This window comes from Rhinopithecus bieti, unplaced genomic scaffold (genome assembly GCF_001698545.2).
Source record: "Rhinopithecus bieti isolate Rb0 unplaced genomic scaffold, ASM169854v2 scaffold_5216, whole genome shotgun sequence".
Taxonomy (NCBI): Eukaryota; Metazoa; Chordata; class Mammalia; order Primates; family Cercopithecidae; genus Rhinopithecus; species Rhinopithecus bieti.
Genome location: NW_016805021.1, coordinates 1,187,249 through 1,213,845, shown reverse-complemented (window position 1 = coordinate 1,213,845; position 26,597 = coordinate 1,187,249). Strand labels below are relative to the sequence as shown.

General features: G+C 42.4%; 1 protein-coding gene across 1 annotated transcript in view; it reads right to left on the bottom strand.

Annotated features, from left to right (window-relative positions):
* Positions 1 to 752: 752 nt before the first annotated feature.
* CMYA5 (cardiomyopathy associated 5) overlaps positions 753 to 26,597 on the bottom strand; it is a 114,662-nt gene continuing 88,817 nt past the window's right edge. Inside the window, exons 10-13 of the mRNA XM_017870909.1 lie at positions 10,871 to 11,004; positions 8,545 to 8,644; positions 6,004 to 6,177; positions 753 to 1,613 (exon numbers count right to left, since the gene is read on the bottom strand). Coding sequence (XP_017726398.1) covers positions 1,367 to 1,613; positions 6,004 to 6,177; positions 8,545 to 8,644; positions 10,871 to 11,004 — 655 coding nt within the window. The 3' untranslated portion in view covers positions 753 to 1,366. The remainder of the gene's footprint in view (positions 1,614 to 6,003; positions 6,178 to 8,544; positions 8,645 to 10,870; positions 11,005 to 26,597) is intronic.

Sequence of the window (26,597 nt, the reverse complement as noted above, 5' to 3'; positions counted from 1 at the left end):
TTTAGAATATACTCAGAAAGGAGGATATTTTTTCTCAACTCAAGAAAACATCTGGGCCAGGTACGGTGGCTTACGCCTGTAATCCCAGCATTTTGGGAGGCCGAGGCGGGCAGACCAACTGAGGTCAGGAGTTCAAGACCATCCTGGCCAACATGGCAAAACCCCATCTCTACTAAAAAAGAAAATATAAAAGCCAGTTGTAGTGGCACATGCCTGTAGTCCCAGCTACTCAGGAGGCTGAGGCACGAGAATCGCTTGAACCTAGGAGGCGGAGATTGCAGTGAGGCAAAATCATGCCGCTGTACTCCAGCCTGGGTGACAGGGTGAGGCTCCATCTCAAAAGAAAAGAAAAAAGAAAGAAAACATCTGAATTCAAGTTGTAAAGTGTTTTTTAAAAACTGCAAGTATGATCAACACATTTACATTATAGAAGACAAGCACAATCATCTCGACATACATTCTAGATTTATCCACTTTGCACACATATTTTAGAAAGATTTTCAGGGATTCAGTATAATATCTTTAAATGACCACTTAATTTTAGTAAAAATAGATTCCCAGCTTCTGTTAATTGACTGTAACTATGGTCTGAGAGTGATTAGATTTTAAAGTGTTTGTGTGTGTAAAATTCTCACAGGAAAACCAGTAGTAGTGCACCGTACTGACGTGTGATGAGTTTTACTCTGCAGTTTGTCCTGCTCCAGAGATGCCAGACCAGTAAATTACATGGAGTAAGTTCACATAACACGACTGGTTTTATAGACTCTAACCATTTATTTAACAAATGGAAATTTCTAATATATAGCACTTTTCTACATTTAAAATTTTAGGGAGGAGAGACTCATGTTCTACAGTATACATTATTACAAAAGAGTTCATTATGAATTTAAATCAGCTAAAACACTTTCTCTAATAATTAGGATTATCATCCTTTAGTGCAGCGAGGTGACATTTTGTGGAAAGCGTCCATGTCTCTTTGTCAGAGGAGATGTCTTACCAGCACAACCTTCCTTCACTCTGACCTATCCATCAGAGAATTTCCTTTACCGGTAAAACAGATGGAAGTCCATTTCTCTTTTTTGGTTCCCAACTCAAGTGCAGACCTTTTAATTTAGGAAAGAACTCAAACTTATATAAACTAAAGAGTGAAGGTTGTTGTTTTCATTCTGTTTACTCACACACTGCTCTGTAAAGTCAAGGTTTTCTTGTTGATTTTGCTCACATGCTGATTGCTACGCGTGCAGCCATCATTAGTGCAAATGTGTGGGAGACTTTTTGAATAATGTATAGCACCCAAAGGAATGAACAGCAGACCCCCCACCCCCAAATTTAAATCACTGCTCTTGTAAATCCTGAAAGCCAAGGATCACTTGTGCCTTACAGAATCCGGGGGTTCTATCCCCAGGTGCAAAGTACATTTTCCAGGTTTCTCCAGGGCAAAGGCAGGGTGGACACCCTCATTAAACCTGTGCCTGATGAGGAAGAGCAACTGGCCGCTCTCCGCGTTGATGAAGATAAGTCTCTGGTTGCTGTAGTCCAGCAGGATGCCCACTCTGGCTGGACGCTCAGTCACGTGAACATCACTCACGACACCACTGTAGAAAAATGTGTATCTGAAATGAAAGAGAATGGGAAACGTAAAACTCTGGAACTCTCAAAGACCTTGATAAGGAAAGTCACTTGGGAATAACCAATTCTTCAGTTATTAACTCCACTTCACAATAAGGACTTGCAATAATGCTGTCCCAAATACTTTCTCTAGATTTCTTCTAGATGCTAAAATGCAGAGCTCATCCCAACAGATGAGCATGTTTAATAATGTTGCTCCTTCTACATCAGGAGGCAGTCCCAGAATAGCCAACATGCCTCCCTTGTGATTTTTCTCCGCATTCTAATTCTCTCCCAGTTGCCCACATGTTTTAACTACCGCATTCATGGCATGTCATTCTTTTGAATAAAACTCCTTTGAGGCTGCCATGTATTTTTAAAAGTACTACAGGCTTGCCTTCCATACAATGTATTAATTTTACAGTTTTAAAAATTTATAGGTAACTTACATAACGGCCTTTATGAAGTTTAAGAAATATTTCATTATTTGCCAACTTCATCCTTTGTTTCCACTCCCCCTTCCCCAAACCAACTTTCCTTTTCATTTTCTCAAGGTTTTCTGCAGCCTTGCCACCAGAGGGGTTGCCTTTGATTCCTCTCTCTAATTCAGACAAATTCAACTCAACAATGATTCCTTGCACATATCTGTGTATCCAGCACTTTACTAGGCGCTCTGGGGGATGTGAAGGGCATGAAGTACTGTCCTTGCCCTCTGGGATCCCATACTGTATGGGGCAGGAAGGAAAAATTGCCCACACTTGAAACTCAGACCAGAGCTGGGAATACCTCTCAGGGCACAGATCGTCAAGTGTTTACTAGACACATTTAATGAACCTGTTTTGGTTGTGAAAGGAAAGGTTCAAGGCCAGGCTGGAAAGGAGAAAGTGCTGACCAGAAAGTTTGGGGTTTTCTCCTAGTAGTCTTTGAAACTGAGAATGGGGCCCTGAAAGTAGGGGAAAGAATGGAATGAGAGATGGAAGAAGAGAGATGAAGGAAAGGTCTATGGATGTGTAGGCTGTAGGGGTGGGAGCACAGCAACACCAGGGCAGTTTGGACCTAAGAATCTGGGTAAGTGACGGGTCTGGCAGGGAGGGCTGAGGATCTTTAAGACTTGCAACATCTGTCTTAAGGCCCAGAAGCTCAAGTGTAAGTATTTAGGGGATGGCAAGTTGGCAACTTCATTGCAGAAAGAAGCTCAAGTGGAAGGGCAGAGATTCATGGTGGTGGGGAGATAAGTGAGACTTTTGAGTTGATAAAGGACGTTTTCAACGCCTTGCTAATGAGAGAGATGCCAGAACACTATGACATTCTGGAACCTACAGAACAGCCTAAATGTTTCAGGTAGTAATGATGGGGACTGGCAGTGTGAGCTGGCTCTTACAGAAGGCTTTGGGAGCACATGGGCTCACACTCAGTCAGATAGGACAGGCAGGACTTGAATAGGTGAAAAAGAAGGAGAAAAATCCACACAGTAAGGGCAGCAGCAGTGATGGTGAGGTGGCCGAAGAAGCCCGTATGTGGCAGAGAACATCACCATTGGCCTGTTGGGTTTGGACAGGACACAGGGATGACTTTTTGGATGTTACGTGGATAAGTCAGTCAGGGGCCAGGCTCTAGATTTGCTCTGTCTAACACAGTAACCACTAGACATGTGTAACCACTTTCATTAAATTTAAAGTTAAACAAAATTTAAAATTAAACAAAATTTAAAATTCAGCTTTTCAGTCCTACCAGCCACACTTCAAGTGTTTAATAGCCACATGTGGCACCATTTTTTCTATTATTGTAGAAGGTTCTATTGCATAACACTGGTCTGGAGGGTTCTAAATGCCTAAATGAGTCATTTCTCCTCCCCTGCTTGGAAGGTCCCCGGTTCCTGCAGGCCCAGCGTTGGTCATTCCTTGAGCCAATCCCTACCCCGGAGGCCAAGTGGGGAAAGGTATTCCCTGAATCCTTGTCTCCACCAGTTCTGCAGGATGCAGAACCTGACCAGCCCTGCTTCTGTCTCTATTTCTGGCTTAGCACGCCGTTCTTCCACTAACCTCAACTCTGGCCTGAAGCCAAGCCTGCCTGCGTGGGGCCTCTCTGCCTGGCTGGCTTTGAACAGAGACCTGGTTGGTCTCTGTTCAAACAGGAATCATCCAGAAGCCTGGCTCTGAACACCTGCATGACCCAGGAACTGCTTCCCCTCCCCCTGGTGGACTGAGGACCCTTACTCCCTTGAGTCCCACCTCTGGCCCACACTCAGCGCAGACCCCTTTGGACACTGGTGGTAACTCCCCTCAGGGCTCCTTGCCCCAGCCTGGCCACATTCTTTCTGGCTGCTCCTCTTCACTGTGTCCTGCAGGTGGTCCCACCCAAGTTCTGACACCACTATAGATGTTTGTAGATTTTGAGCAGAAAAGCAGGGACATGATGAAAATGATGTTTTAGAAATATTTCCCAGTTGCAAGTGGGTAGAGACTAGAAGTGAGGGTGCAGGCTGGGTGGCTGCTGCTGAAACTGCAGAGGAGGTGCAGAAGCCTTGAGCTAGCATGGCAAGTTTAGGAATGGACAGGAAGGAAACCAGCAGACTCTCCTGAGACGATCTTCATGCCTGCTTTCCAATTGTGACATCTGAAAGCCTAGATTCTGTGAGTAGAATCAAGAGTAATACAGGTTGATTTAAAATCATTAAACCAGAAAAAGTAGAAGACAGGAGGGGCTGCCACAGGAGCACTCTCAGAGTCCCAGAGGCCAGGGTGCCCCAGGTGAAGCCCTCGAAGGATGACATGAGGGCCCCAAGACCCCGTCTCTCTGTGCTGAGACCACACAAAGGGACACACTCTTTCTCCCAGAATCTATGGCACCCACTCCAAGCCTGAAAGAGCCAAAGGCCAAAGCTGTAGGTTGAACTTGTCAACAAAATGTACAATTCTGTTTTCTAGAGTCCAGGAATTTGTTATTGGGGGTTAGTCCTTGGTGTGGGTTTTTTAAAGATTTGAGTAAGGACATTTTCATGAAATTAATATGCAGTTTCAGTTCTGAATCTACTAACTGTAAACTGAATTTGAGTGATTTCAACTCTGGGTAGGGGCTGGGTCCTTAAGCATTGCACAGCACTGAATATCAATTAATCAGAATTGCTCTGACTTGATGAAATGTGACTTTAAGTAGTGCTTGGAGATGGTGTCCTTATGAACCATCTCAGAGAATCAAACTGTCAAGCAGGATGCAGGGAGAAATGTGCAGCCAGAGATATGTAAAATCCCAATCTGTGGGCCTTTTCTGGGAACTTGCAAGCATTGAAGGCTTCTTTTTAAAGCATTACATTTAAATAATGCCTCACATTTGTATGATACTTTACTGTTCCTAAGCTCTTCCCTGTACCTGATTTCATGTGATCCTCACAACCCCAAAAGGTAGCAAGCCAGGCATTACTGTCGCCTGCTGAGCTAGATGATATAAGGTATGCTCAAAGGGTTAACCCACTTATGGCAAACAGTCAATAGGAGGCTAATTGAGGATGGAGCCAGAACTAAAATTGGAATCCTGGCTCCTAGTCCAGTGTTCTTTCTATTAAACCATACTGTGAGCATATTCAGATCAACATATGCCTGTCTGATCGCTCTGAGACTAACACAGGCTAATGGCTTTTTCACATCAACCAACCAAACAATACAGGTAATATAGAAGAGAGATTGGCAAACTTTTTCTATAAAGGGACAGATGTAAATATCCTAGGATTTGGCAGACATCTGTCAGCTCCACCATTGTAGTGTAATATAATGCATAAACAAATGAGCATGACTGTGTTTCTGCAAATTTATTTACACAGACAGGCAGCAGGTTATATGCGGCTTATGGGCTATAGTTTGCCAACCCCTGATATGGACCAATGTGGGGGGAGATGTTGGAGATCTACTTCTTCCTCACTCCTATTGATTCCTTCTCTGTGAGGGACTCCTTTTAGCATTACCCTTGTGGTCTCTCTCCACCCTGTGGTGAGTTTAGAAGGAAAAACTGTGATGCAAAGCCCATCAGCCCCTCCCTCTTCCCTGTCTCTTACTGCTACCATGGAGACACACCTCCTTCTCTGCTTCTCCAGGCACCAACTCTGCCCTGCAGAGCAAGGAAGCTGACCTGGCCCGGGCTCTGGTTGGGTAAGTCTGCCTCATAATAGGGTTTAAGATAAGAAACCCTCTTCAGGTATGATTCACACACTCTAAAATCAGCTTCCTCAGTAATCAGAGTCAGAGTTTCATCTCCATATACTTGACTCTTGTTTTCTTTCTTAGTTGGCTCAGAACTTGGGCATGGAAGTGGGTGCTATTTATCAGGTCCCTCAGAGAGCCCTGCCTGGACACCCAAGCATAACATTTTGATGAAGAGGGGAGGGGCAGGGCTCCAGCTTACCTCTGTGGCTCAGAGCAGTGCATGTACCATGAGGTCTCCCCTTGTCCCAGGGCACCTGCCCGCATGGCCGAGCTGGAGCAGATGCCGAGTCGATATGCTGGGCAGTCTGTGACTGTGGTTTCCCAGTAATGCTGGCCACAGGAAGGCAGCTCCTCACCCAGCACTGACGGGATTCTGCGGGCGAAGTCAATCGGAGTATGATTAGCACAGGAATCACCAGCCTATATTTCATGAGTGTAAACATTCACAAATTCACACAGTTTAGGCAGGATACTGCCCTTGGAAACTGCTGGAATTTAACTAAAGATACTCTTTGTTCATTGTGTCCCTAACCTTAACCAGATCACCACAGAACTCTCCAAACTCTCAACAGGCATTTGACATATTTCCAGTCACATACATACAACATGCATGTTGTATGCTGCATCTCTTAAAAGAGCCAGGAATCAGGAAATAACTAGAATAATGGTAGGACAAAAAGAAATGCTGCAGTCTCTGCCTATAAGGCGACTTCTCTTCATAAATACAAGGGAAGCAGGTAGGAAACATAATTTGCATAGTTTTCTTCCAAAACTTGCAAAAAAGAAATCTCCAAAACCTTAACCATGACTTCTATGCCTCCTGACCTTACTGGACACAGCCACCAAATGAGGTGCAGCTCTTAAATGACAAGACAGCTAGTGCTGGCCAGAGCCAAGTGTGGAATTAACCGCGTATGATTAGCGGTCAACACAGTCCGTAAGATTCTGGCCTCTTTGAACTGTAGTAGGTGCCCCTAAGAGGTTAGTTGAAGGTTTCCTTTTGTCTCACCTTAGCTATTTTTATAAGCACCTCAGTGAAATGAACCAAAAGCACTTTCAACTGCTGATGGGTGACCTTGTTTGCAAGAATTGCTCAATTTTGCTTGGAAATGGCTGAGACAGCAAGGAAGCATTTTTAATTTAAGCAGCGTTAACATTCAGTCAGCACCTCTCCTTCTCCCCTTTAACAGATGAGAAAATGATTAATGCAAGGGAATGTATTTCACTTTTCATGTCTTTACTCAACAACCTCATTTCAGAGAGGTGGCTACTGACAAGCCCTCACTCTGGAGCAAAGCCCAGCTGCCTGATATTTATGAGCTAATTTTCAGGTTAATAATAAATACAATTCTATAAAACATATTACAGTTATCATCAGTTATTATCTGTGAACTCTTACCCTCCTCCAGTCTATTTATTTTCTTTTAGATTTTTTGAGGAATCCAAAAGACAGAAAAGCTCAATCTATTTCTTAAATATCTTTTTTCCCTGAATTCACTCATTTGTATATTTTTAGCACCTGCAATGTTCCAGGCCCCATGCTAGATTTGAGGGATTCAAAGATGCACAGGATGGGGCTGCTGCTCGAAGATGACAATGATGAAGTGGCTGACAAATGACCCCACAAGTTATCTGTTCTTTTCCACAGACAAGATCAAAGGGTGCCAGGGTCCAGAGACGCCTTGGCCAGAACCAGGAGCAGGTAACACCTGAGCTTGACAGGCAAGTAGCAATGTGACAGGGAAACAGTGCAAGTCACTGCTGGCTGGCTCAGTGCCTTCTTGGGAGCACCTGGCAGCCGCCACCGACACCAGGGCGCATCAGCACCATCAGCAGCCTGTGTTTCATGTGTGTTATGGTTTTCAAGAGTTTCACATACCTTCTCCCATTCTGCCATTTTGATCTGCAAAATAACCCCCAGAGCTTGCAGGCAAATCGCAGGGCAGTTTCCCCCACCTGTCCTCCACCTTTGCCTCTTCTTTTCTTTGATGCTTCCTTTTGCAGCAGCTACTATGGGAGCAAGATTCTGTGGCCCAGAAACTAGGAACTCAATAAAATGTCCTTCTCTTCCATGCCTTTTTTTTTTTTTTTTTTTTAAAGACAGAGTCTTGTTCCCAGACTGGAGTGCAATGGCACAATCTCAGCTCACTATAACCTCCGCCTCCGAGGTTCAAGTGATTCTCCTGCCTCAGCCTCCCAAGTAGCTGAGATTACAGGCATGCACCACCACATCTGGCTAATTTTTGTATTTTTAGTAAAGATGGAGTTTCACTATGTTGGACAGGCTGGTCTCGAACTCCTGACCTCAAATGATCTGCCCACCTTGGCCTCGCAAAGTGCTGGGATTACAGGCATAAGCCACTGTGCCCAACCTCTTCTATGCCTTTTCAAGAGGGTTGATAAAATATCTGGTTTGCTATAGAAAAATAATAAAAGAATTACTGGACCCTTTTGCCCCCCATTGAACCAGAGATCATACCTTAAATAGCCAATGTTTTAATCAAACCATCTGTGCTTATATTTCCAATAAAAATATTGACACTTGCTCCAAGTGATGAACTATCACTCAGTAGGGAACCACAGCTGAACAGTGTGGATGTGCACACACTGATATTTGAGACCACATCCCGATATGTTCACTGCACCATGAATATGCTCAGGGGAGGCCATCCTGAGGTGACACACACTAAGATCCTACTGCCAGGCCATCAGCTCACTTGTGCTTTCTTCTTCTACTTACTCTGTCAGCCGTCTCCTCTCAGCAAAGCTGATCACTGTCCCACTTGAGGAAATGTGTAGAGCAGGATGAGCTGTTTCTCTCAACAAGAGAAATCTGGTTCCTATTGCAGGTGAGAAAAGAGGATTAAAACATTGCCATGACGGCCGGGCGCGGTGGCTCAAGCCTGTAATCTCAGCACTGTGGGAGGCCGAGACGGGCGGATCACGAGGTCAAGAGATCGAGACCATCCTGGCGAACACGGTGAAACCCCCGTCTCTACTAAAAAAAAGAAAATACAAAAAAAAACTAGCGGGGCGAGGTGGCGGGCGCCTGTAGTCCCAGCTGCTCAGGAGGCTGAGGCAGGAGAATGGCGTGAACCTGGGAGGCAGAGCTTGCAGTGAGCTGAGATCCGGCCACTGCACTCCAGCCTGGGTGACAGAGCCAGACTCCGTCTCAAAAAAAAAAAAAAAAAAAAAAAAAAAAATTGCCATGAGGACCAGTGCTGTTCCTAAGCTAAGCCCCACATTTCAGACCCTAGACTCTCTTTCTCCTGACATCAAAATCCCCCACGCAGTGTCTTCAGATCCACAGCTGAAAATTTCACTCATGATAAGGCCTTCGTGGATGCTGGTGGCTGGTTACCTCTAGCTGGTGCCGCAGGTGCGTCCTCACCTCTACACCACTAATAGAGGGGTACCCTCTATCAGTGCTCACCCGCTGTGCAGTGTGCTCCTTGCACCAGCAGCATCTACATCACCTGGAAACTAGTTAAAATTTCAGACTCTCAGACCCCACCGCAGCCCTCCTGACTTCAAATCTGTATTTTAACAAGATCATCAGGAAATCTGTGTGCATATTAAAATTTGGGGATGCAGGCTGGTGAGATGGTTCACGCCTGCAATCCCAGCACTTTGGGAGGCCAAGGCAGGCAGATCACAAGGTCAGGAGTTCGAGACCAGCCTGGTCAACATGGTGAAACCTTGTCTCTACTAAAAATACAAAAAATTAGCCGGGCATGGTGGTGCGCACCTGTAATCCCAGCTACTCAGGGGTCTGAAGCCGGAGAATAGCTTGAACCCAAGAGGCAGAGACTGCAGTGAGCCAACATCGTGCCATTGCACTCCAGCCTGGGTGACAGAGCAACACCCCATCTCGAGAAAAAAAAATTAGGGGATGCACCGGTATAACCTAAAGGAGAAACTAACAATGGAAGAACAGGCACCATGTGGGGACTGCGGGGAGAACACTGCTGGAAGGGCAGCCCTCGCATCTTCTCTTCGTAAACATCAGGCTGGCCCTGACTATGTCACAAACAAGGCACAAGCACAAGATGTTGCTGGGTAAGCAGATCGCTTGTTGTGCCCACTCAACCTTGTGCCAGCTCTGGGTCTAGGATGAGATAAGAAAATGATCCTCTTTCCATTCCTCACTTCCTTTCACAAAAATTGAAGAGACAAACATTTTTTGTTGGCATCATCTAGGTATTTTCCCAAAAATGTCACTGAATAGTTTTATTACTTCCTTGAATTACTCTGTTGGTCATTCGTTCAACAAACATTAACTATCACAAACTATGTGTCAGGCATCAAGAATAAACAGAACAAGGCTGGTAACTTGTTCACAGAGTTCAAAGAATATCCCCAATCTACCACACATATACACACACCATACCCACAAATTATAACACATTGTGAGTCCAATAAAAATCATCTGGAGAGGCCAGGCGTGGTGGCTCACACCTGTAATCCCAGCACTTCAGGAGGCTGAGGCGGGCGGATCACCTGAGGTCACGAGTTTGAGACTAGCCTGGCCAACATGGCAAAAACCCATCTCTACTAAAACAATACAAAAATTAGCCAGGCATGGTGGACATGCCAAATCCCAGTTACTCGAGAGGCTGAGGCATGAGAATCACTTAACTCAGAAGACAGAGGTTGCAGTGAGCCAAGATCATGCCACTTCACTCCAGCCTGGGTGACAGATTGAGACTGTCTCAAAAAAAAAAAAAATCATCTAGAGAGATTTCTAAAAACATAAATGTTTAAGCCCATCTCCAGATCAATTAAATCAGGATCTTCAGGAGTGGAGTGGAGGAGTGGAGGCAGGGAAACAGTATTTTTTAAGCACCCTGGCTGATTGCTAATAGGTAGCCAAGGTTGAGAACCTGTAAAGCAGAAAAACAAAAGAAATATCTTGACCTTTGACCAACCTTGGGTCCTCATGACAAAAACCTACCACTGACAGTAGGTTGGGAGTTTATAAAGTTGCCCTCTAGGACATCTTCTCTGAGGGGTAGAAAGGAAGGAATCGCTTGGAAATAGCTCACTGTGTGCAAAGGAGAAAGTACCTCTGGTGGAGATGAGAGCAGCTTCACTCTGTTCACTTGTCCCAAATGCATTGATGGCTCGCACGTAGAAAAAGTAGTTATCATTGGGTTGGAGGTTAACTTTCAGCTGGAGTCCTTTGATTCCAGAGAAAGATCTAAATACAAGAGGAAAATAATAATTTTAAATATAATGCCACGTGCTAAATGATTCCTATTTCAATTTGGTAGTGAATGAACATCTTTTATTAACAACAAATAACTTATTTTCTTCCCCTTTTATGACCACTGGATTAGCAAGCCAGATCCTACAAAATGGCCATTGTCCACTAAGATTACTTTATCAAATAATTTCTATTATGTGCTTTCCAGAACGCTCTTTGGAACAGAACCAGACACTTAAAAAAATTCAGAAAACAGACTACTATTGTGGTTAGTGAATCGCCAAGAATATAGCATTTTCTTTATCAATTTTTGGCCAGAGGGCACTTTTGGATTAAGATGATATTAAACCAGTCTACGATGATTTTGTACATGATCATCATGCTGAAGCCATCAAAGTTAATAGAAACTGAAGATCTTTAAGGAAAACGAAATCTTTTTTTTTTTTTTTTTTGAGACGGAGTCTCGCTCTGTCGACCAGGCTGGAGTGCAGCAGCATGATCTCAGCTCACTGCAAGCTCCGCCTCCCGGGTTCACGCCATTCTCCTGCCTCAGCCTCCCGAGTAGCTGGGACTACAGGCGCCTGCCACCATGCCCGGCTAATTTTTTGTATTTTTAGTAGTGACAGAGTTTCACCATGTTAGCCAGGATGGTCTCGATCTCATGACCTCATGATCCACCCGCCTCAGCCTCCCAAAGTGCTGGGATTACAGGCGTGAGCCACCATGCCCAGCTAGAAGACCAAATCTTTTAAAGCAAACTCGGTCTTGGCAAGAAAAGAGAATTCTCATTGAAAAAAAAAAAATCCTCAAAGTTGCTATTCCTAAACTGCCTATTTAACTTAAAAGAAAAATGCTGATAGTGGTGTCTAATTGGCAGTGGGCTTGGCAAGTACACTGTAACAGCCTCACCACTTAATACAAATGGACTTGCTGGATTTGAAGATGGAGCTCTCTGAATCTGCCAACAAGCTAGAATAGTTTTGTGCTTCTTTCCCATTCTCTNGATCCACCCGCCTCAGCCTCCCAAAGTGCTGGGATTACAGGCGTGAGCCACCATGCCCAGCTAGAAGACCAAATCTTTTAAAGCAAACTCGGTCTTGGCAAGAAAAGAGAATTCTCATTGAAAAAAAAAAAATCCTCAAAGTTGCTATTCCTAAACTGCCTATTTAACTTAAAAGAAAATGCTGATAGTGGTGTCTAATTGGCAGTGGGCTTGGCAAGTACACTGTAACAGCCTCACCACTTAATACAAATGGACTTGCTGGATTTGAAGATGGAGCTCTCTGAATCTGCCAACAAGCTAGAATAGTTTTGTGCTTCTTTCCCATTCTCTTTAATCTGTTTGATATCATAGCCTAGAGCATGAATTAAGAAAAAAAAAAAAAGCAAGCAGGGCTCTTTCTTTAAACTTCCATTTGGAGAGTCCTTAGAGTTACAAGTTAGATTCCTCGCTAACGAAAGTTCCTAACTTGGGTGCTGGAGAGCAAGAGTCCTGCTCCCAGGAGATATAAGTGTCAATGAATATAATACTACAATAGCCTTCATGTTCATTCTCAGAAGGGCAGAGTTTTTTGTCTTGGTTTGTGTTTTTTTTTTTTTTTTTTTTTTTTTTTTTTTTTTTGTTATTAATGAATATACCACAAAAGCACCAGAATCAAAGAGTGGTCACTGTTCCACAGATGAATTTTTTTCCAGGTTATTTCTACTTTTGCTGACTTCTTTCACTTCCTAATACCTGTCTTAGAGAATAACATGGAGAACTAGAAAAAAGAAAAAGTGTTCTTGACCCAGAAAACAAATTTCAAACTTCTTAAAAGCAAAACATTTGTACAGAATAACCACCCCACCCCGACTCCATGTCTAAAAGGACAAAACTCACGTTGTGCTCCTCAGAAGGCAGGGGCAAGGGAAGCACTCTGGACCTGCTTGTGTAACTGCTGTTTAGTGCCCGTGTCCAGAAAAGGTCAGTGCAAATTCCTCAAATCATATTGGTTGTTATTTTAGAACTGATCACCCAACCAGGCCCTCAGGAGAGGACTGTCCTTAGATACACTCAGACTGGATCAATGACATTGAGCCCCATGTCCACTGACAACTAATTAGGCTTCAGTAATTAATGGAAAACCATGTCCTATGATTGAGAATGTAATTTCTGACTAACATCTAGAATATTATTTTGAGGTAGATGTATTGCTTATCTTACTGGAATCGATGACTGAAGAAGTGTTTTAAATGAACATTAATTATGATTAGTAACAAAATTATTGTCTCACTAAGCATACTTAGCCTGAACTAAATTTCAGACTTCATTCGCTCCCTAAATAAATACGTATCGATCACTTATCATGTGCCCAGGCCCTGTCTCTGCCTGTTATTCTGAGGGCTTGTTGAGGAGGCGGGAGTGGGAAGGGGGAAAGTGACAAGGATTGGTGGGGATATTTTAGCTTTAGAGACAAAGAGAACACACTGGCTTCATTTTATAACAACACAGTTGTTAAACAGCAAGGATACTCTTTTTTAGTTAAGTGTTTGCCCTTAAGATGATGAAGTCTGTCAAAGAGAAAATTCCACATATATAGTCAACTGCATGCTCTGTCTCATTGCTCATTTAAAGAACAAAGGTTCACATGGTATTGAAGTCAAAATATGGGATCCGTCCTGCTTTCAGTGCACGAAACAGGTCAGGCAGATTTGACAAATGTGCACAATGTCCTCACTGAATCTGTGAAGTAAAAGCAGCAGGCATGCAAACAAAAGTAATACGAAATGTGGTGGTGTTTTGTTGTTTACAAGTTGCCATCTTATGCTCAAGCACCAAGAACAAAGCAAAAAAGGTTAGAACAAACGGTTCGTTTCCTTGTCTGCTTATTCTGACTCCACTCAGATGTCACCAAAGTCTTCATGTCAGCTGTCCCTGAGTTTTAGCCTAACGAAAACTTCAAAAATTCTGGAATTTGAGATCTAAAGAGTAGCACTCTTCCAGAGATTATGATTTTTTTAATTTTAGAAACAAAAATCTGTCATAATTGCAACTAAGTCCATATGACTTATAACAAGCATTGCATAGTTTGCAGTAGAATTCAATTTCACAGAATACCCAAACTAAGGTGAGTGATCAGACAGCAAATGAAGCCACGATAGTTTGTTGGTGCTTAGGGATTTTATACCAGTAAATAACATGACTGACGTGACTATGATTGGAAGTCTACAGCCAATAATAAAATTTGAAAGACAATTAGAAATTTGACTCAAATGGTCTCATTTTGGGCCCTAATCGTGGGCTCCTCCCTACAAGTGCCATAGTGTAATGGAAAGAGATGGCTTTATGTGTGGAGGTCCCAGAGACACGAGGGCAGTGAGCAGCGCAGCATCTAGTGCCTCTGAGCAGCAGCCATGAAGTTGATTGCTGGTGGATGATAAGCTCGAGTGGAGCTGAAACTTATCACAGAGCATTGTGCCCAGCAGGCTTCAGAGGCCTCTCAACCTGCTCATCTCGCCCTTAGTAGCTCCACTGCTGCAAAGCAGAGAGAAATGACTTAGAGGAGACTCGCTGTCTCCTCAGAAGGCCTTGGGCTACCCTGTGAATGAGAGACGGTCTCTTTCTCTGTTGTTTCAGAGGCAAATGAGTGGAAGCCCTCAGCAGCTGATGCCTGTGAGGATAGCCTCTCTAGCTTGGGCCCTTTTATTCTGGAAAGTTTGCCATGACTAAGATGGACAATGGGGTGAGAATCATTTATGGTAGGAATTGAAAAGGATTTTTACGAAGTAAAAAATAACTGGGAACATAATGGTTAAGGGGGATATTAAAAGCATTCCCATTAAGTCAGAGAGAAACATGAGGTTAAACACATTGGGAGGTAGGAGGTAAAATTACTACGATTTGCAGATGATGGGACCGTTTATCTAGAGAACCCAAGAAAATCAGCTGAAAAACTCACATAATAAGAGAATTCAGTAGGATGGCTAGATATAAAACTGATACAAGAAATCAAAAGCCTTTATATACAAATAACAACTAGATAGGAGATAAAATGAAAAATCTTATTTAGAATAGTGACAGACATAAAAATATATAAAGATATAAGATCCATATAAAGAACATTTTTTTAAGATGCTACTGAGGGAAACACAAAAAAAGACTTGAGTGAAAGGAAAGGCTTATCAGTTCTTGGATAGGAAAATGCAACATCATAAAAATTTCAATTCCCCCTAAGTTATTCTATAAATTTAACATGATCTCTAAAAATAACACATCATCAGGAGCAGGCTGATGGAGGAAGCTACGCATCCTGATTCTAAAGATCATATAAAATATAAACTAGAAAGTAGAAAAAAAAGTCAGGAAGGGACAACCTAATCTACCAGGAATTCTAAATTATAAAGCTATAATAATATAACCAGTATGGTCCTGGGGCATAAATAGATGGATCAATAGACAGATTATAAAGGTCAGGAATAGACTCAAACATACAGTCTCTTGAGTGTATAATAATGGAAGTATTTCAGATCAGAAGGGAAAATGATGGGTTTTCCTGTTGGGACAGCTAGATAGCCATACTAAAATAAAAAAAAAAAAAAGTACAATTTCCTACTTCACACAATCTACTGAGATAAATTCCAGATGATAAAATACCTAGTTTTAAAAATGAAATTACTGTATTGGCTATTACAAAAAACATGAGTGAATAAACATACACTCACACACACACACAGAAAGAGAGAGACAGAGAGAGGGGCAGGGGGGCATTTTAAAATATGCTACCCAAGTTAAAAGCTATTTTCAAAAGACATTGATAAATTCAACTCAATTATTATAAAAAATATGCACAGTAAAAATTTTTTAAAGATTAGAAACTTGTATCTTAATAGGAAAGCTAACTTCGTTAAAAAAAAACAAAAAAAAAAAAAAAACAAAAAACAGAGCTTCTACAAATCAAAAAGAAAAAATACCACAATCCAAGAGAAAAAAAATTGCTAGGAAATGAACAGTTTATAGAAAAGGAAGTACTGTACATGGCTCTGAACCATATGAAAAGATGTTCAACCTAATAAAAGAAATGCAGTTAAACTAAAATAAGATTTCATTTTCTACGAATTGTCAGAAGATCAAAAGCTTTATCATCCCATGTTTAGGCAAGGGTAGGAAGAACTAAGCACTCTTATACACTGCTAGTCGGAGTCAAATAAACAACTAAAACCTCTGTAGAGACAGTTCAGTAATATCTATCAAAACTCATAATGTACACACTTTTTAACCAGTTATTCTACTTCTAATAATTTAATTTACAAATATATTTGCACATATATGAAATGATATATGCACAGGGTTGTTTACTGCAGCATTGTTTGTGATGGCAAGAGAATAGAAACAACTTCAATGCCTCTCAATTGGTAAATAAGTTAAATTATATTCTTTTTTTTCTTTTTTCTTTTTTTCTTTTTTTTTTTTTGAGATGGCGTGTTACTCTGTCACCCAGGCTGGAGTCCAGTGGCATGATCTCGGCTCATTGCATTCCCCACCCAGGTTCAAGTGATTCTCCTGCCTCAGCCTCCCGAGCAGCTGGGAAAATAGGCGCCTACCACTGCGACTGGCTAATTTTTGTATTTTTAGTAGAGACGGGGTTTCACCATCTTGGCCAGGCTGGTCTTGAACTTCTGACCTCATGATCCACCTGCCTCGGCCTCCCAAAGTGCTGGAATTACAGGCGTGAGCCACTGTGCCTGGCCTAAATTATATTCTTAATACAATAAAACTTTTTTAAATTTTTATTTTTATTTATTTTTTAAGATGCAATGTCACTCTTGTCACCCAGGCTGGAGTGCAATGGCACAAGCTTGGCTCACTGAAACCTCCGCCTCCTGAATTCAAGCAATTCTCCTGCCTCAGCCTCCCAAGTAGCTGGGATTACAGCTGCCTGCCACCACGCTCAGCTAATTTTTATATTTTTTTTTAGCAGAGATGGGGTTTCACCACGTTGGCCAGGCTGGTCTCGAACTCCTGACCTCAGGCGATCCACTCACCTCGGCCTCCCAAAGTGCTGGGATTACAGACATGAGCCATCACACCTGGCCTAAAATTGTTTTTTCTAATTAAAGTAGTTTCATATGTATTGATATGGGATGCTTACCAAGGAATATTTTTAATCAAGAAAAGCAAAGTGGTGAAACATATATAGTATGCTACCATTTGTTGAAAAACTATAGATGTTTGTATGTCCACAGACTATCTGGAAGGATCAATATGAATCAGGTAACAGTAATTGCTTCTGGGGAGGAGAATTGGGTAGATAAAGGATAGGTAGAAAGAAGACTTAATTTCCACTGTGTTCTCTTTTATATCTTTTTAATTTGTACCATAAGTACATATTCTCTATCCAAATTTAATTAAATATTTTACTTTTAAGAGCTATATTACCCGTTCAGAAGTTCAGGAGTTGGTTGAATTTGTTTGCACAATCTCAAAGGGGACATTAGTTTGAACACTGTAAAGTAGCCTCTCCAGGAATTCGATAATTCAGCAATTTGTGTGGGATAGAAAAAAAGGAAAGGCGTATGTATGTGCTTAAGATAACTTCAGGGGTTGACAATTACAGGGTGTGGTTGTTCTCTGCACCACCAGGTCCAACCCCTGGATCTAAGCATGCTTTCTCCTCAGGGGAGCGGGGCAGCCTGTGTACAAACAGTATGGAGGAATCCAGTGCCATGATTCCTAGGAGCAGCCAACAGTTAGTGTCGTCACTGCAGTGTACCACAGATGGCTAAGTAGCTATTGTTTTTTAAAAACACAGTTGGCTCTTACTGACATTCACATTGGCAGCACTAACACTCAGGCAGTCAGTCAACACCACGTCGTATGAACTGTGAAGAGTACATGGCTGGGCCCTGAAAGACCAGCTAGTAAGGCAGTGTTCCCCAAGCCTGCCTGGGCATATCAGACCTTCTGAATCGGAATCTTAAGAGGGGCCTTCGAATCTAAGTGTTTAGTAAGCATCCCAGTTGATTTTTATGACCATTAAGGTTGGGAAAGATAATCATAAGATAATGTGGGGTAAGAAGGGGTGGGAAGGAAAAAAAAAAAAACTACTTGAGAACATGAGCAACACTAAATATAAAAAACTAACTGAATAGCCATGGCTGTTTGAAGCTACTTATAAAATCTTAACTAACTGTAAATATGGAACTTTTTGTTTAAGGTGAAACACTTGGTTAAATCAGGATTGAGAAGATTTTCCTTTTAAAAAAGTTGGTAAATAATTTTGAACAGAATGATTTTTCTTTTGATAAATGATGATATTATGAGACTCGATGGTAAGTGTCTTACTCTTAGTTCATAATAGTGTGGAAAATAACATGGGGGCTGAATGGTCAGGCTGGTCTTGAACTTCTTGGCCTCAAGCGATCCTCCCACCTCAGACTCCCCAAGTGCTGAGATTACAGGTGTGAACTAACATCACTCTTAGTTCACAACCGTGTAGAAAAGTAACATGGGGGCTGAATGCTAACAGCCATGGGGCTTAGGCTTTTCTATAATTAGACATTCTTGCAAAATCAGCATAAGCAAAGGTCCCAACAGAAAGATTCTAGATTTTTGTTTTCTCTCTAGTTACTCTCCAAAGGCTGAATGGTATCATTTACATTCCAGGCAGAGAATCCCAGGAGCTTAGTAACATGCATTCCTCTGGATTCTCTAGGCCCTCCTTTACCCCTCCACAGCCACACAGGCAAAGAATTCCTTGAGATCCTCATAAAACTGCCTGCCTAGAATGGTGACTTCACATTATGCTTTCAGATCCTGTTTAAAATAATGGTTATATAGAGAACGTTTTTGTAGCTTTTGTAAAACTGCTCTTAAAGACAATCACTATTATCTTGTTCAATAGCCTTTATATAAAGATCTACATGAAAGATTCATCTTAGAGCTGAATGTCAAGAAATATAATTGTCTCTCTTAGTGAAATGTGCTTCCTTTTAAAAAAACAGTTGAGTTATATAATCTCTTTTTTCCTCTTGCTGTCTCCCCCTCTCTCCTGTTTTCTCTTTAACTGCCAGTAAGTTCAGATTTAAATTTTGTGTTCTGTGGAGGTTCAGTTCTTCACTTTCATTCTCCTCAGTCCTGCATTATTTGGCTCTTGTTCTCACAGGATTGTTTTACTGGTTCTACTATGTCTGGGTCCTTCATTGTGGACAACCTGAATTCTTTTGGAAATTGACAGGCCTAAGTTAGAAGTGAAGGAACTGACTGGGTTTCCATTGACTGAGGTTTTACTGTACAACTAGGAGGTGTATGGGAATTTAAATGATCAAAGTCAAATAAGGGTCACTTGGGAAAAAGATTTCATTTAGGAAAAGCCAAATGCCAAGATACTGGGTGCGATGGACAATCATCTTCGCAAAACTCCCTCTCCCAAAGGCTCCCTACAGAGGGATATGACAACTGGGTCAGGAAAACAATTTCACATACAGATTGGCGACTAGCTTTCAATTACTCAATGAGAATTTTGGCCCAATCATGTCAGTCACCCTCCTATCACCCTGGGAAGAAGGAGCAGGAATGACTGCCTCCTTTAGCCACAGGGTGCAAGGAAGCTCCAATCTCTTGCTGTTGACCACTGGTCAGTCATCACCTTTCCATCTGAAGGCCTAGGAAGAAAGATTGAAAGAAAAGAAAAATGCTGCGATTCCTCACTCTGCACTAAGTTCATTAGGAAACTTACCCTTATTTGTCCGTATTCTACAGACAGAGCAGTGGGTGTCCCCAGCTGAAAACACCCACATATGACAGGCAATTCTGTTCCTGCTCCACCAGGTGGGGCCCCAAAACCTGGAAGAAGGAGGAATATGAGCTCACAGGCTCAGCACCCTGAGCCCAACTCCCTGGAAATGCTTGCCCTGGAAGATGGCCCCGGGAGGGTCTCCCCAGCCCATAGCCTCAGCCAGGGCCAGGGAGCAGGAGACTCACTCCCAGCTACTTTCTGGCATATTGACTCTCACAGATTTGTCATTCAATACACGGCTTCTCTCGCTGCAGCCCACACAGCTAATCCCTGTACTATATTTCTCTCAGTTTTCCCTCCTCCACCCACACTTCTTCTGACTTCTCTCCACACAGGAGAGACAGAACAGCTGAGGAAACAGCAGAACGGTGGAAAATTTTTGAAAGTGTTTCGAGCCCACCCAACCTGAGGAGAGCATTCAAAGAAAAACAGGAAGAGGGTGAGTAGGAGCTCCCTCATCCCCCGCGCACAAGCCGGGGATTGTCACTCCCGCCTACCCCAAACCCAACAGGGGCCGACTGCTGGGACCGAGCCTCGGTGCCCACACGCAAAAATATGCAAATGTTTTCTGTGAGGATTATGGAATGGAGGCAATTGCTCAGCTATTTCAGACACTGCGTCATGGAACTTGGGGGCACAGTAGGCTCATTCCATTCAAACACCCACCATAAAAGTTCAACTAGCACTTTTGGTCTTAAATTGGAATCGCCAGAGGCCATCATACCTGGGGAAGGACTGCAGGTGTGAAGATGGACGTGTTTCTGTTCTGGCAACCAAAATTAGATTCCCTAATCTAGAGGACAAGCAATGCCCTCTCTCCGTGTGTGTGTGAGATAATATTACTCATCTTTTTTTGCCTTTTTGTTTTTCATTTCCTTTCAACTTGTCTTCCTACACCATACCAGAGCTTTGAAGCCTGCTTGCTTTATCAGGGCTTGGGGGTGGGAAAGACATGTGAACTCATTTAGCTCTTGTTCCCTGTCTTGTTTGCTGGTGATCCAGCCAGTTAGATGACTTGAAGTGGGCAAGGACAGAAAGAGATTGGCTAATCCCATTCATTCATTCATTCATTCACTCATTCGTGAAACAGACCCTTATTGAGTATCTACACAGGTAAGTCCCCCATTCATACCCTGTTTATGGTCCAGGCTCAGTTAAACTAAGCCACAACAAATGGAAGTAATCTTTGATCCCCCTAATTTCCCTCAGGGACCTCTGGATCAATTTTTGGATCTAGTTTAGTACTATAGAGTTTTTGCATGAAATCCAGAACCTATGTAAGGGTTATATAACCAATGGATAAATAAGCTGGTAAAGTCCTTCCCTATGAGTGACCCATGGGAAGGTTTCCAGTCCACAGATTAGACCAGTCCTATCTCCTGGTTAAGTATCCAAGCACTACAAATCATTCATTCATCCATTCTTCTTTACTTTGCTGGCACAATTTATTTTTTCCCCCATTTTAAGTAAGAGATTATCCTCAAAGCTAGACTAACTTTTTTTTATTAATCAGTGTTATGTGTTTGATAATAATTGATATTTACTCATTCCAGTAACACATATTTATTGAGTAGCTACAATATACCAGGCACTGTCATAGGCACTGAGATGACAACTTCACGCAATGATCCCTTCATGGAATCAACAAAGGAATGAAATCAAACAAATCTTAGCTTGCTGTTCTTTTTCAGAGACAAGGTAACTTTATCCATTGCTGTGCAGAGAATCAAAGTGAAAAACGGGGTTCTAATACAATGAACAAAAAGGAGGAATTGTTTGCATTTATTGACTAGAGATGATCAAGTTTTGAGCTTCTTTATATATCAATTCCACTGTAAGACTTGTACTCCACAGCTGACATCTTAGAGATTGAACTACATAGATCGTAGTTAAATAGTTAATGTTTTACAGAATTTTGAAGCGTCGGACTGTGTAAAGAATGTTTTAAAGTTGGTTGTGAAAACCAGATGGTCAAAAGAACCACAACACATGGCCACTCCCAAAGAGCAGAATTTTCCTTCCGTCTTGAACTTTTACATTAAAGAACCAAAGAGATAAAAATTAGTTTTGTAGTCCTGGGACTCTGAGATTAAAGATTATTTCAGTCTGTTGATGCCAACCTAGGGAATAAGACATTGAGGCCTGTATTGATGGGGGATGGCTCTGATGTGGTGTGTCAGCAGTAGACTTAGCAAATGAACAGGGTAGTAATTTGTGGCCAATAAATTTTTTCCTGCTTCAAAAAATTATCTATTGCTAGACTCAGCAGGGATCCAGAGGTTGGAGAGTCAAACCTGGGCTGTGGACTGAACATACCATTGCACTTCCTGGCACTGAGGGGCCTCTTAGTACCTAAATAGAAAACAACTCCATCTCCAACACAGCATTAAACTATCAGCAGGGTTTCCCATGTGGAATTTCCCTTTATTTCTAAATTTACTGGACTATAACCACTCAATAGCAAAGAACCCCTTGTATTGTTCTATAACTACTATAAATTTTTGCTTAGACGGTCCCTAATATGTTTGCCTGCAACAAGAAAAATAAAAATGAATCGATTGGCAAGATCTCAAACAGAATAAGCTAATGACAAGCCTTATGTTTTAATAAGCTCGATGTTGGTCTTAATGAAATTGGTGGATGGTCTTTTTTTTCCTACATATGGAACTGTCATTGGTTTCTTTGGCTTTCACAAAGGATTTTTTGAAATGCATTGTTGTTATCAGAAGGAGTCTTTTATTTTCTTTTTTTTTTTTTAATTGCAAGGGCCCTAGGATAATCAGGGAAGGGAAAACACTAATGAGAGGGGATTTGAATGGTAGTGCCTTCTCTCTTCACATCTATGTTTTTCATGGGACAGAGAAAACTAAGGATGCACAGTACCACCCAGTTGTCAGGCTATTGAGGGATGCCTCAGTCTATTCAGGACAGCAGTTTTAAAACTAGTGGAAAGAAGAAGACAGGCCTGGGTTTGAACCCTGACTCCATACTCTCACTCCATCATTTCATACTTTGGCCAGATTATTTAACCTTTCTGAGTCTGATTTAGTGGAGATCACTACCTGCCTCATAGGATTGCTGAGAAGGTTCACTGAGAGTAGGCAAGTTCCTGGCCAGCTGAAGGCCATCCCCCCACCGTCCCTTCTCCCTGTAGCCATATTTATGAGATGACATGACTGTTCCCTAGTGAGACGGCTACTAGGTCTCAGGGTTTCCAGATTTCTGCTGATTTAAGTATTCAACTGTGCTGATGTGATTTATGCAAATGCCAGCTGGGGACGGATGCCACAAAGGGAATGAGTCATTTCAGAGCCTTCATTAGCAGGCTCATCTTGCCTCTGAAAGAGCTGGGTTTTCCTTACTGATGGTAGAAAACGGTGGGAGAGATTACTCTGGGACTCCGGCACTCCTGATACAGGGTTCTTCTCATATAGCATCAATGAATTTTCACAGTTAAGGTCCAGGACTCCCCAAAGTGACGTAAAGCAAGGGTTAACAGCTTAGACTTCGAAATCTGACAAAATGAGATTTAAATCCTGACTGCTAATATGAGCTTAGTAGCCTCTCAAAGTGTCTGTTTTATCTTAGAGTTTTTGTGAGGATTAAATGAGGCAACATACCTAAAGTACTTGGGATAGTGATTGGCACATAGTAAATGCTCAATAAAAGTCTGGTTTTTTTTTTTGTTTGTTTTTGCTTTTTTTCTCTTCCTCTGTTTTGGCCAGACTTCACCTCTCAGCTATTTCCTAAAACCGAAGCCCGCCTTCCAGCAGTTGGCACATTAAAAGAGATGTTGTTTCTTGAACATTTATTATGTTTACACTTCTGCTTAAATGCCTACATCTTACCAAAACCTCCCCACCTGATATTAATTCATCCTTTGATCATTATTTTGTGAAGCCTGTCTCCCACTTGAAAGAAACTATCATCATTCCTCAGTCATATAAAATTTCACATCATAACTAAATAAATAGTTGTTGATCATGAAGATAAACAAGAGCTTAAATAATACACTTTATTTAAAGCTGTCCAGAGGTGGCTGGCAAGATGGCTGAATAGGAACAGCTCCAGTCTGCAGCTCCCAGCGAGATGAATGTAGAAGGCAGGTGATTTCTGCATTTCCAACTGAGGTACCCAGTTCATCTCACTGGGACTGGTTAGAGAGTGGGTGCAGCCCATGGAGGGCAAGCAGAAGTAGGGTCACCCGGGAAGTGCAAGGAGTTGAGGAACTCCCTCCCTTAGCCAAGGGAAGCCACGAGGAATAGTGCATTCCAGCCCAGATACTATGCTTTTCCCATGGTCTTCACAACCCACAGACCAGGAGATTCTCTTGGGTGCCTACACCACCAGAGCCCTGGGTTTCAAGCACAAAACTGGGCGGCCATTTGGGCAGGCACTGAGCTAGCTGCAGGAGTTTTTTTTCATACTCCAGTGGCTCCTGGAACACCAGTGAGACAGAACCATTCGCTCCCCTGGAAAGGGGGCTAAAGCCAGGGAGACAAGTGGTCTAGTTCAGTGGATCCCGCCCCAAAGGAGCCCGGCAAGTTAAGATCCACTGGCTTGAAATTCTCGCTGGCAGCACAGCAGTCTGAAGTCGATCTGGAATGCTTGAGCTTGATGTGGGGAGAGGCGTCCACCATTACTGAGGCTTGGGTAGGTGGTTTTCCCCTCACAGTATAAACAAAGCTGCCAGGAAGTTCAAACTGGGTGGAGCCCACCGTAGCTCAACAAAGCCACTCTAGCCAGACTCCCTCTCTAGATTCCTCCTCTCTTGGTAGGGCATCTCTGAACGAAAGGCAGCAGCCCCAGTCAGGAGCTTATAGATAAAACTCCCATTTCCCTGGAATAGAGCACTTGGGGGAAGGGGCGGTTGTGGGCACAGCTTCAGCAGACTTAAACATTCCTGCCTGCTGACTCTGAAGAGAGCAGCATATCTCCCAGCACAGCACTCGAGCTCTGCTAAGGGACAGACTGCCTTCTCAAGTGGGTCCCTGACCCCCATGCTTCCTGATTTGGGAGACACTTCCCAGCAGGGGTCTATAGACACCTCATACAGGAGAACTCCAGCTGGCATCTGGCAGGTGCCCCTATGGGATGAAGCTTCCAGAGGAAGGAACAGGCAGCAATCTTTGCTGTTCTGCAGCCTCTGCTGGTGATACCCAGGCAAACAGGGTCTGGAGTGGACCTCCAGCAAACTCCAGTAGACCTGCATCAGAGAGGCCTGACTGTTAGAAGGAAAACTAACAAATAGAAAAGAATAGCATCAACATCAACAAAAAGGATGTCCACACAGAAACGCCATCTGAAGGTCACCAACATCAAAGACCAAAGGTAGATAAATTCACGAAGATGAGGGAAAAACCAGTGCAAAGCAAAGAGGCTGAAAATTCCAAAAACCAGAACACCTCTTCTCCTTTAAAGGATCATAAGTCCTCACCAGCAAGGGAACAAAACTGGATAGAAAATGAGTTTGACTAATTGACAGACGTCAGCTTCAGAAAGTGTGTTATAACAAACTCCTCCGAGCTCAAAGAGCATGTTCTAACCCAATGCAAGGAAGCTAAGAACCTTGAAAAAAGGTTAGAGGAATTGCTAACTAGAATTACCAGTTTTGAGAAGAACATAAATGACCTGATGGACCTGAAAAACACAGCACAAGAACTTCATGAAGCATATACAAGTATCAATAGCCAAATTAATCAAGCAGAAGAAAGGATATCAGAGATTGAAGATCAACTTAATGAAATAAAGCATGAGGACAAGATTAGAGGGGGAAAAAATGAAAAGGAACAAACAAAGCCTCCAAGAAATATGGGACTATGTGAAAAGACCAAACCTATGTTTGATTGGTGAACCTGAAAGTGACGGAAAGAATGGAACCAAGTTGGAAAACACTCTTCAGGATATTATCCAGGAGAACTTCCGCAACCTAGCAAGACAGGACAACACTCAAATTCAGGAAATACAGAGAACACCACAAAGATACTCCTCGAGAAGAGCAACCCCAAGACACATAATTGTCAGATTCACCAAGGCTGAAATGAAGGAAACAATGTTAAGGACAGCCAGAGAGAAAGGTCGGGTTGCCCACAGAGGGAAGCCCATCAGACTAACAGCAGATCTCTTAGCAGAAACCCGACAAGCCAAGAGAGAGTGGGGGCCAATATTCAACATTCTTAAAGAAAAGAATTTTCAACCCAGAATTTCATATCCAGCCAAACTAAGCTTCATAAGCAAAGGAGAAATAAAATCCTTTCCAGACAAGCAAATGCTGTTTGTCACCACCAGGCCTGCTTTACAAGAGCTCCTGAAGGAAGCACTAAATATGGAAAGGAAAAACCAGTACCAGCCACTGCAAAAACATACCAAACTGTAAAGACCATCAACACTATAAAGAAACTACCTCAACCAACGGGCAAAAGAACCAGCTGGCATCATAATGACAGGATCAAATTCACACATAACAATATTAACCTTAAATGTAAATAGGCTAAATGCCCCAGTTAAAAGACACAGACTGGCACATTGGATAGAGTCAAGACCCACTGATGTGCTGTATTCAGGAGACCATCTCACACGCAAAGACACACATAGGCTCAAAATAAAGGGATGGAGGAATATTTACCAAGCAAATGGAAAGCAAAAACAAAACAAAACAAAACAAAAAAAAACAAAAAGCAAGGATTGCAATCCTAGTCTCTGATAACACAGACTTGAAACCAACAAAGATCAAAAAAGACAAAGAAGGGCATTACATAATGGCAAAGGGATCAATGCAACAAGAAGAGCTAACTACCCTAAATATATACGCAC